A 12,361-nucleotide genomic window follows, 5' to 3' on the forward strand; every position below is an offset into this window, starting at 1 on the left:
TCCCTGCTTTGTGGACATTGAGGCGGTTTCCCCTTTACCTCACAAGCCTTCCTTTCAACGTTTCTGCCTCCAGTGTCCCACGCACACTTGCCCATCAGTCTTCAGTTCTAAGTCGCTGTTTCCAAAAGGAGTTATTTTCAGATTATACCCTGCAGGAAATCATTCCAATAAACAGCTTTCACGTACTACACGAGGGAGAGATTCGGAGTTGGGAAAAGCTAGATTTCATGGGATTCAGCCAACTTGAATAAAGTGTAGCCTTTATTTCAGTCATCCAGTCATTTCAAGTTGAGGCATCCTGGTATTTCTTATTAGGAAAGATCAGCACACTCGTTGTTATTGAGCAGTCAAGAACATCATCCCCGAGTAACTACTTCTAAACATCCCCAGGAAGCACTGCTAATGTTTGAAAGGACACACTGTGGAGACATGATTTTTAAAAAATGGTTTTATGAACGGTTTTATTGTATAAAACACACTTGCGTAATCTAATTGTTGACAAACTGCTGTATGTTCTAGTTATATTTTCATACAGCTTTATATCTAAACCATAGGACATACAAACAGGTCTTTCGGATTATATCGAACACTAAAGTCATCTCCTAAAACTCTTCCCATTTTTATTTTAACTATTTTTAAAAAAAATATGCCAAGTATCCCCAGGTTTCTCCTGTCCAAATTACAGTACGACAGTAGGGAGGAAGAGGGTAGATTCAAAGCTGGATTTTTATGCTGTCTTTTGCTGTCCCTTCTTCCCAATCAGAGACTTGTGGATGTGGGGAATCACACCTGCAAGAGGAAGTGAAACAGACACGGTATAATAAATTCACAGCTTAGAATAAGTGTACTGTTTCAGGTCAAATGTTATCTCCTCCCCTGCTCGATCATTCTGGGAGCCGGGACAGTTCCTCACACATTGGAAACAACAACCTACAGCAATTAAAACTGAACATTATTCTTCCAATCAGCTCCAAACTAAAATAACCCATAACCTAATTGCTCCCAATATTCCTAGATAACTGATCAAACATTACCTATTGACTATTTAGAATTGTTGCATTGTGAACACTGATTGTTTAAATATGATTTACCATCTCGCTGAGAGTAGTTTCTATATTTCTACTATTATTATCAGTAACATTCTCAAGAGGAAAATAGCTCGCAAGTTATTCAGGAGAAGGCATATCGGAGAACTTCCAATCCAAAATACCTAAGCAAAACATGATTGAAACAAGAAATGAAGTTTTAAAAACCAAAAGTCCTGCCTCTGAAGCTCCTCTGTGATCTATTATGACCATCGTGAATACCAGAGAAACAGCACGGCAGACTGGTATTGCCAGGAATGGAGGGACACACTCGATAACGAGTGATGTATGACTGATAGTGAGGCTGGGCCGGAAACAGAGACAAGGATCAAAAGTTTTGTGCAGCTCGGAAAGAGTTAATATTTCCGATTCTTAGCCACAGGTAGAGTTCTGCACCATCTATTGCAAGGAGTTTAGGCAATATCATCAGCAGGCCAAGAATGGGCATTAAAAGAGGACATACCTCATACTGAGTCCATAAGGGATAGCAATCTGGACTAAGGGCTCATGATTTCCCCTCACAGTAAGGCTGGCTAGCAGTAACCAGTTCAAAACAAATAATAAAAAACCAGCAAATGACAGAGCTTCCTTGTTCTGACAGCACAGCTCTGTAAAGTGCAGGGATTCACCAGCTAATCACGAACAAAGAGGCTCGCCATTTTCCTCCTCCAATTTGTGACCTTGCGATGGTGTGTGGAGTAATGCTTCATTAAATTACATCTTGCCACCAAACGGACGACTGCTAGGGCAGCGGGTTCAAAGGCCCGTTCCTCAGAGCAGCCATTCATTTAAATTAATCGTCTGTGTGAGAGAGAGAGAGAGAGAGAGAGAGACACACACAGAGGCAGAACTGGAATGCTCTGCCTGTCATCTGCAGCAGTTCAGTGACGTACACCAAGTCTGGTACCAGGGCTCACTGAAATCAGAAACTTAGAAGGAAGGAAGGAAAAGCTGAATTATCATTGCATGATCTTGCATCTCAGCAGGTAAAGCTTGCAAGGTGTCAGCTAGCACGGTTTAAGGGGAAAAAAAGTGTAATAATCTTTAAAAAACATTATTACTAAAAACTGCTCAACCCTGGGCTACACTGAAACCATTCACAACTTAACCATCAGCACAATTAACATTCACTCCCAATAGCAGACTGGCAATTAAGTGCTGGTAACATAAATTTGGTAAGATAATACTATCTGTAAATGAAAACTAGAACATCTAGGAAACTCAAAATGCTAAAAGTGTGAGCGAGCGAAAGGAAACCTCTGATTTCCAACATTTAGAGGAAAAAAAAGTGTTTTTTCCTAACTTGAACAGTGGACACTAAACAAGAACTATTAACAAACCCAAGCTCCCTTTTCTTAACGACCTGAACCCAACTGTTAAAATGCTGCTCCAATAACACAATTATTAAACATCAAAACCACGTAATCGCTCAAAGACCAAACAGTCTACTTGGGATCAGGCAATTCATCTCAGGCCGAGCCAGGCAAATCAGGAGTTACGTGCAAAACTGCTACGAGAGAGGACAAGTTTAACACATACCCCCACCAGCAATGGTTGCCTTGATCAGCGAATCCAGCTCCTCATCACCTCGGATGGCCAACTGTAAGTGACGTGGCGTGATGCGCTTTACTTTCAGGTCCTTTGACGCATTGCCTGCCAACTCCAACACCTACGGAGCATAAGGTAGCGCAGCATTTCAAAAGCACGACAGCATCTTCAAACAGCAGAAAGCCAAAACGTTCCCACCTGTCCAAAGTCGGAATTTCAACAAGCAGCCGGTGCTTTTTGTGTGGTGCAACGCTGCTTATGTTGCTAAACATTTAAAAAAAAAGCCAATGCTCGCTCCGGGAAGAACAAAGATGGGAAATAAATTTGGCACCCAACATCTTCAACTCCACATGCCCTTATATTCTCTGTGTTCAAATGAGCCCTACATCAGAGCTAGAACGTTCTGTCTTTCTACCAGTCTGTATAACCTTGCCCCCTGGAAGCATCCTGCTCAGTCCCCCTCCACGGTTTCAGCCCTTTAGCCAGTCCCTTTAGCTCCCTACTCTAGCTTTGCCATCTATATCTAGTTCGCTCAGAACCTGTTGAAAGCAGACGGGATCCTATAGGCACACAAGGTGAACAGGGGCTCAGGTTCAAACCCCTTCAAGGCTCCGAGAAGCCGACTGCTTTGGCAGTGGTCTCTCTCTGTACATCTCAATCACTGCCTTGAGCTTCACCTCACCAGCTTCACTACTGTTGGTCACCGAGCTCCTGCCTTGTAGCCTTTTCTGTCACAGTATTTCTGTTTTGCCTCGTGCTACCCAGTGCCGGGAGATTATTGGATTCCCCGATCCTCCCGTTTATCCCTGCTCAATGCTGCTTTTGTCACAAATCCTGCAAGTCAGAAGACTACTGTCACCGTTTAAGATAGTATGGTGTGCAATTCCCAGTCTCCCTCCGATAGGAAGGATGTTGAAAGATTGACAAGGATGTTGCCAGGGTCGGAGGGCTTGAGCTACAGGGAGAGGCTGAACAGGCCGGAGCTGTTTTCCCTGGAGTGTCGGAGGGTGAGGGGCGACCTTATAGAGGTTTACAAAATCATGAGGGGGGCATGGATAGGATATATAGATATAGATGAAGGTACTAAAAGTACTATTAGCAAATTTGCTGATGACATAAAGCTGGGTGGCAGGGTGAAATGTGAGGAGGATGTTCGGAGAATACAGGGTGACCTGAACAGGTTAGGTGAGTGGCCAGATGCATGGCAGATGCAGTTTAATGTGGATAAATGTGTGGTTATCTACTTTGGCAAGAACAGGAAGGCAGATTACTACCTAAATGGAGTCAAGTTAGGTAAAGGGGCAGTACAACAAGATCTAGGTGTTTTTGTACATCAGTCAATGAAAGCAAGCATGTAGGTACAGCAGGCCGTGAAGGCGGCTAATACCATGCTGGCCTTCATAACAAGAGGAATAGAGTATAGGAGCAAAGAGGTGCTTCTGCAGCTGTACAGGGCCCTGGTGAGACCACACCTGGAATATTGTGTGCAGTTCTGGTCTCCAAATTTGAGGAAAGACATTCTGGCTATTGAGGGAGTGCAGCGTAGGTTCACGAGGTCAATTCCTGGAATGGCAGGATTACCTTACACTGAAAGACTGGAGCGACTGGGCTTATATACCCTTGAGTTTAGAAGCCTGAGAGGGATCTGATTGAGACATATAAAGATTATTAAAAGGATTGGACACTCTGGAGGCAGGAAACATGCTTCCGCTGATGGGTCAGTCCCAAACCAGAGGACACAGTTTAAAAATAAGGGGTCGGCCACTTCGAACACAGCTGACGGGAAACTTCGCCCAGAGAGTGCTGGGAGCGTGTAATGCTCTGCCCCAGAAGGCTGTAGAGGCCAAGTCTCTGGATACTTTCAAGAAAGAGTTGGATAGAGCTCTTAAAGATAGTGGAATTAAGGGTTAGTGGAGATAAGGCAGGAACAGGATACTGATTGAGGATGATCAGCCATGATCATAATGAATGGTAGTGCTGGTTTGAAGGGCAGAATGGTCTACTCCTGTACCTATTGTCTATTGTCTTTTCCCTGGGGTGGGGGAACTAGAGGGGCATAGGTTTAGGGTTAGAGGGAAAAAGATATGAGAGACCCAAGAGGCAACTTTTTCACAAAGGGTGGTACGGGTATGGAACGAGTTGCCAGAGAAAGTGGTGGAGGCTGGTACAATGACAACATTTAAAAGGCATCTGGATGGGTACATGAATAGGAAGGGTTTGGAGGGATATGGGCCAAGTGCTGGCAAATGGGACTAGATTTGTTTAGGATATCTGGTTGCCATGGACAAGTTGGAGTGAAGGGTCTGTTTCCATGCTGTACACCTCTCTGACTCTCCTTGGAGAAAGTGAGGACTGCAGATGCTGGGGATCAGAGTTGAGAGCGTGGTGCTGGAAAAGCGCAGCAGGTCAGGCAGCATCCGAGGAGCAGGATAATCAACGTTTCGGGCATAAGCCCTTCCTGATGAAGGCCTTGTGCCCGAAACATCATTTCTTCTGCTCCTCGGATGCTGCCGGACCTGCTGTGCTTTTCCAGCACCACACTCTCTATGACTCCCTTTGTCTATGGAGATTGCCAGAGGTGCTTAGTGTGGAGAAAGATCAGACTAATTTACATTAAAGTAGTCAGGGGCGTTATCAACAAACGAAGTATGGGTGGTTACCTTGTTTTCACTAACAGACTTCTCATACTAATGGAAGGAAACAGAAAGCCTCCACCAGGACTCACCTCAGCAGTGAGATACTCAAGGATAGCTGCACTGTACACTGCAGCTGTAGCACCCACCCGTCCATGGCTAGTGGTACGAGTCTTCAAATGCCTATGAATACGACCTACAGGAAACTGGAAGAAAGAATACCAAGTGAAACCTCGACTGGAACTAAAAGGTGCACAACATCGGAAACACTCCCACTGGTACTCACCACTGTTACAGGTGCCTTCCACTCCAAATGACCCACACTTCAAAGATATTCGATTAAAGCAACAAAACGCTGTCTTTCTTCACGTAGTTGTTAAAATTTCACATCTCACTTTTCCAACCATTCATCTTCAGACTCCCTGTGCCTCAGGATTTCTCCTGTGAATTGCAACTCCGACCTCAGGGAAGGCCCACAGACGGCGACACTGTATCCTATCGAATGCCTTTGAACCCCTGACAAAACTCTTGACTGGCTTGCTCTGTTAAGCCACTTAAGGATGGGTTCCTCTCGAGAATTTGTTTCTGAAGGCTGTACGTAGCTTGGAAAGAACATCTCCCGACAGAGGTAAGGCAGCAACAGACACAGAGGGCGAGTGCAAGCCAGAATCCGAGAACATACAGGGACAGGGAACCAGTTAGAGAAAAAGACAAAAGATGCTGGTGTTGTTCTCTTCACCCAGCAGTGTCACAGAGAGGGTGACATTGGCTGATGAGGCAAGTCACTATGATCTGGATTGCACTGTCCAAAGAGATGGTGAAAGGAGTTTTAACAGTAACTTGCAGCAAGGCTGTGGCTGAAGGGCAAAGAGGAATCACTCCGATCGGTCCCATCGAAGAGGTAACTGTGGGCTGGATCAGCTCCCTCCATTCTATGGAGGAGAAAGTGAGCACTGCAGATGCTGGAGATCAGAATAGTGTGTGTGTGGGGCTGGAAAAGCACAGCAGGTCAGCCAGCATCCGAGGAGCAGGCGAACTGACATTTCAGGTGTAAGCCCTTCGCCCCGAACCGTCGATTCCCCTGCTCCTCGGATGCTGCCTGACCTGCTGTGCTTTTCCAGCCCCACACTCTCGTCTCCTTCCATTCTAGATCTTACAATTCTTCGACATTTACTAATCCCCCACCCCCCAAATGTTGTAGATGAGACATCCATCAAAACATAGGAGAATAATAACGGTGAAGTCAGATTTCCTCAGAGAAAGGCAGCAAGAAGATTTAAGGAGGAGGAGGTGGAACTCCCGAATTGCAAGGGTGGTCAAGGCAGTAACTGTTGGGGAGATGCAGAGAGTTCCTCAAGAAATCGGTCTTTTATTTGCAAACAAAAAACCGTGACACTGAGAAAGCAGATTCTCGAATGCCCCCGAACCTCACGGTCCGTGGATTCTTATACCTTTTTGTACTGTGTTTCTGTTAGCTTATCAGCATGTCTAACTAAATTCATCAAAGTATCTCCCTCCAGCTACACAACAAACCAGTGATATTAGTTCCCATTATCCCTTTAGTTGTACATTCTACTTAGTGTTATTCTAATGTCACGGTTAGATGTTTAGTGCTAACTCTTGTAACAATGGTCTTCCATTCCAGAGCTTACTTAATATTCTCCTAATGTCATGATTAGATATTTATTACCAGCTCCGCTACAGTGATCGTCCATTCCAGACTAACCGGTCATGTCAGATATTTAGCTATTCCATCTATCACAATAGTCTCCCGTCTCAAGCTGACTCTACTAACTATTAATTAGATATTTCAATGTCATATCCCAAATATTTACAGTCCCAATCCTGTCATAATAACACTTAAAGCAAGTTTCGCTGTTATTACTTGCGTTCTCTCATCTCTCCATAGTGACCTTTCAGCCTTAACCTTACTCTGCTAATTGGTGTAAGAGTGTCCCACTATGGTTATCCCATCCAGTGGTCTCCATGCTTTAACCCTTCCCATGCTTTCATGTTTATTTTCCATACCCTCAGATTATCTTGTATGTCTCTGTTAAGTCCCCTCTCAACCTTCTCCTCTCTAACGAAAACAGCCTCAAGTCCCTCAGCCTTACCTCATAAGACCTTCCCTCCCATACCAGGCAACATCCTGGTAAATCTCCTCTGAACCCTTTCCAAAGCTTCCACATCCTTCCTATAATGCGGTGACCAGAACTGTACGTAATAATCCACGTGCGGCCGCACCAGAGTTTTGTACAGCTGCAGCAGGACCTCATAACTCCGAAACTCAGTCCCTCTCCCAATAAAAGTTAACACACCACATACCTTCTTAACAACCCTGTCAACCTGGGTGGCAACTTTCAGGGATCTGTGTACATGGACTCCGAGATCTCTCTGCTCATCTACACTACCAAGAATTTTAGCCCAGTATTCTGCATTCCTGTTACTCCTTCCAAAGTGAATCACCTCCCACTTTTCCGCATTAAACGCCATTGGCCACCTCTCAGCCCAGCTCTGCAGCTTATCTATGTTCCTCTGTAAACCTACAACATCCTTCAGCAATATCCACAACTCTACCGACCTTAGTGTCATCCACAAATTTGCTAACCCATCCTTCTTCGCCCTCATCCAGGTCGTTTATAAAAATGACCAACAGCAGTGGCCCCAAAACAGATCCTTGCAGTACCCCACTAGTAACTGAACTCCAGGATGAACATTTCCCATCAACCACCACCCTCTGTCTTCTTTCAGCTAGCCAATTTCTGAACAACATCCGCTAAGTCACCCTCAATCCTATGCCTCCGTAGCCTACCATGGGGAACCTTATCAAACGCCTTACTGAAATCCATGTACACCACATTAACCACTTTACTCTTATCCACCAGGAGACTGAGTGGGGGGGGGGTGAGGCATTTTTGCATTAGAGGCACGCAGTATTTTTCCCAGGGTTGGGGAATCAGCCACTCTGGAAGGGCATCAGTTTAAGGCGAGAGGGGCGAGAATATAAGGGAACCTGAGGGGCAACTGTTTGTACACGGAGGGTGGCACGCAGGTGGAATGAGCAAGTGGTTGAGGCGGGTACAATGGTGCCAGTTGAAAGGCATTCGGACAAGTACATGGGTAGGAAAGGCTGAGAAGGATGTGGGGCAGGGACATGGGGTTAGCGTGGGCGGCCATTTTGGTCGGCATGGACCGGTTTGGCCCGTTTCCGTGCTGTGGGGACCCCGTGACTAAATATTTTTGCCACGCTTTCTTCTTATTCGTTCACAGGATGTGGGGGTGAGAGTCACTAGCATTTATTGGCCATCCCCCAGAGGGCGATTAAGTGCTGACCACAGGGGCTGGAGTGGCAGATAGGCCCAGACCAGGCCGTTTCCCTCCCGAAAAGGCAGGGTCATGGCCCAGCGTCCTCCCCCCCCCATCCCCGAACGTGTGCCGCTTTCGAATTCAGGCCCAGCAGGATTTAAGACCATTCCCAATAGGGTTCAGGTCCCCGGAAAGCTGCCAGGGTGAAGAGTCTAGCGGCACTGCTGAGAGAGCGGCAACCCTGGGCCGTGACTGTTAACATGAGCCGCGCTTCGGTGGAGCGTCGGTGACCGTTGAGGGAAAACTGGGAGCGGTGGAACCGCACACCAATGCTGGCGGGTGTAGTCCAGTGACCCCTGTTCAGTACAGTCACAGAAACGTCAGGTCTCTCTCTCTCTCTCTGCCTCCAGCAATGCCCAACTATCGTCTGCGCTTTGATCAGCGTGGACCGGGGGCTCCAGAATTTGTCCCCATCGGTATTCCCGAAGGAAGACTGAGACGTGCAGGGCGGCTGCAGCCCAGTTGCCTTTGAGTTTGTCCCTTGGCTGGGTTTTGTCTAACCTTCTAACCTCGAATCTGATGTTTGACTCAGTCACGTAGTGGGTTTTGAGAAGATTTGGAGCTCAACTTGAGGTTCTGGATGTAGGTTTGCTCGCTGAGCTGGAAGGTTCGTTCCCAGACGTTTCGTCACCCGACTAGGTCACATCCTCAGTGGGTGAATCACTTAACGTTACTCAAATCTCCAACACCAGTGTTATGGAAACTTATAAATAATAATCACACAACACCAGGTTATAGTCCAACAGGTTTAATTGGAAGTCACTCATGTGACTCAGCCAACGTTGTCTATAATACACGTTGCAGGCAAGGATGCCCGGAGGCATGGTACATGGGGAAACCGAGCAAAGGCCACGACAACTGATGAATGGGCACCGCACAACAATCAACAGACAGGAGGGTTCCCTCCCAGTTGGGGAACACTTCAGTGGTCCAGGACATTCAGCCTCGGACCTTCGGGTGACCATCCTCCAAGGTGGACTTCGGGACAGGCAGCAGAGGAAAGTGGCCGAGCAGAGGCTGATAGCTAAGTTCGGTACCCAAAGGGAGGGCCTCAACCGGGACCTTGGGTTCACGTCACAACACATACTCTCTCTCACACACACACAGATAGACACATGTGCACTCACACTCACTGACCCACTCACACACACGCGCACAGACACAGACATACACACGTGCGGATACTATGTCAGATAAGCAGAATTCTGAAATACACAGACCCCCGGAGTGGATTCCAATTCTCTGCAATCCTGTTCTCAGGTTGTTCTCTGAGTGGGGCTGAGTTCCCTCTCGATACACCCCTAACTCCAACCGAGTGCCCTAAACAGGAATAATAGGGTTACAGAGTCAGCGCGTGGGGGTGGGGGGGGGTTAAACACACAGTCTAATTTACACTCTCCGAAAATGCATTTCATTTTCAACCCTGTTGTGCTTTTAGACTGCGTAGGTGTTGATTATTCACATAGCCAGAAACCTCGGTGCGATCGAATGAAGGAACGTTTTGAGATGCCACGTAGGAACTAGGGTGGGGCCCGTCAGCATATATTACACTGGGAGCCTCACTCCCTCTTAGCTTAGAGATCAGGAGTTCCCGACGCAATTCAATCAGTCCAACTCAACAATCTCAAAGTGGGACGCACTTTATTCCTCCACGGGATCATCGATTATTTAACCTGCCTACCATTCGCTGTTCCAATGTGGTAACATCCTCATAAACACACCCTCAGCGGAGGTCAGTTCCATCCTGTCTGGATGTGTCCCGACCTGGTAACGGTGACTGTGTACCCATTCAAGGTCGGAGAGGGTTACAGAGAGTGGTGAACCTGGCACGGACACTCACAAAGGCCAACCTCCCATCGATAGAATCCATCTCCCAGGCCCGCGGTCAGGGAAAGGCCGCCAGCATTCTCAAAGCTCCATCCCACCCTGGCAATGTTTTTCTACAGCCTCTACCATCGGGGGGAGAAGGTACAGAAGGCTGAACACACACACACACACACACCAGCCGGTTTAGGAACAGTTTCTACCCTACTGTTGTTAGAACACTGAATGGACTCGCAAACTCTTAACATTCGCCTGGACCTGTGTTTTTGCTGCTGTTTACCTAATATTTACTTATCAATGCTCCTTAACTCTGTGATCTGCCTGTATTGCTCACTAAACAAAGCTTTTCACTGTGTCTCGGGACACGGGACAATAAATTCATTTCAATTCAATATTCCTCCAAGGGGCATAGAGAGAGTGGATAGCCAGAGAATTTCTCCCCAGGGCACCCCATCCAACACTCCCAGGACAGGCGGGGGAGTGAAGGTGATTGGAGGAAGGTTTCGGGGGAGATGTCAGAGGTCGGTTCTTTACACAGAGCGCGGTGGGAGTAGGGTCAGAACAGCAGAGGATCCTGGGATTGTATTCGTTAGCGTTCAGAAGGTTAAGGGGAGATCTGATAGATACTTACACGATGGCTTAGAAAGGGTGGATGCTGGGAAGTTGTTTCCGTCAGGCAGGGGAGACGAGGACCCGTGGGCGCAGCCTTAGAATGAGAGGGGGTCAATTTAGAACGGAAACGAGGAGACGTTTCTTCAGCCAGAGAGTGGTGGGCCTGTGGAATTCATTGCCACGGCGCGCAGGGACATTAAACGTCTTCAAGGCAGAAATCGATAAATTCTTAAACTCGCAAGGAATTAAGGGATACAGGGAGAGTGGCGTCGAAATACCCATCAGCCATGATTGAATGGCAGGATGTATTCGATGGGCTGAATGGCCTTACTTCCACACCTATGTCTTATGGTCTGAGAGACACTAAGGACATTTAAGCGACTCTTGGGTAGGCCCGTGGATGACAGTACAATGAAAGGCTATGGAGGTTTGTCTGATCTTAGAGTAGGCTAAAAGATTGGTACAACATCGAGGGCCGAAGGACTGTTCAAATGTCTCAGGCTCTTATCGCAAGACATTTCAGCAGAGCTCGCCGCTGTTCGGCCGCGTGAATCGTCAGCCCTGACTTACGAGGGGTCATGTTTGACCGGGCCTGCTCAAAACGCTCTCCGCGGGAGCTGGGGACCGGAACACCCAGTAGGGCAGGGAGACCTCTCTTCCCGAGGGGAGAAAGATTTGAAAAAGACGGGCAAATGTTTGACACGGGGAGCGTGTGGGATGAACGTCTGGAGGTGGGATGAACGTCTGTTCAAGGGTTGGAGGGCTAGGGGCCAGGAACGGGCAGGCAGGACGAGTTGGGTTTGGGAGGACAGGACTGGTTGGGCCGAAAGGTCTGTTTCCCATGCTGGGTGTCTCTTATCAGGTCCCCTGTCCTCCCCCACCCCCCCCGCCCCCCACACCATCCCGCCTCTCCTCAGCTTTCCCTAAAGGGAACGATCTGAGTGGATTGGGAACCAGCAACCCCTCAAACAGGTGGACTGGTGAGGTATGTTACACAGCACGAAAACAGACCCTTCGGCCCGACGTGTCCGTGCCCACCCCAGACATCCGAACCTAATCTAGTCCCTTACTAGTCCATATCCCTCCAAACTCTTCCTGTACATTAAACCATCCAAATGCCTTATAAATGTTGCAATTGTACCAGCCTCCACCACATCCTCTGGCAGCTCATTCCATACCCGTACCACCCTCTGTGTGAAAAAGTTGCCCCTTAGGTCTCTTTTATATCTTTCCCCTCTCACCCTAAACCTATGCCCCTCTAGTTCTGGACTCCCCCACCCCAGGGAAATGACT

At 47.5% G+C, this 12,361-nt stretch overlaps 1 protein-coding gene across 1 annotated transcript in view; it reads right to left on the reverse strand.

Moving 5' to 3' along the window:
- Nucleotides 1-433: 433 nt before the first annotated feature.
- LOC122542991 overlaps nucleotides 434-12,361 on the reverse strand; it is a 14,423-nt gene continuing 2,495 nt past the window's right edge. The window contains exons 2-4 of the mRNA XM_043681135.1: nucleotides 5,359-5,629; nucleotides 2,625-2,754; nucleotides 434-789 (exon numbers count right to left, since the gene is read on the reverse strand). Coding sequence (XP_043537070.1) covers nucleotides 728-789; nucleotides 2,625-2,754; nucleotides 5,359-5,629 — 463 coding nt within the window. The 3' untranslated portion in view covers nucleotides 434-727. The remainder of the gene's footprint in view (nucleotides 790-2,624; nucleotides 2,755-5,358; nucleotides 5,630-12,361) is intronic.

This window comes from Chiloscyllium plagiosum, chromosome 42 (genome assembly GCF_004010195.1).
Source record: "Chiloscyllium plagiosum isolate BGI_BamShark_2017 chromosome 42, ASM401019v2, whole genome shotgun sequence".
Lineage (NCBI taxonomy): Eukaryota > Metazoa > Chordata > Chondrichthyes > Orectolobiformes > Hemiscylliidae > Chiloscyllium > Chiloscyllium plagiosum.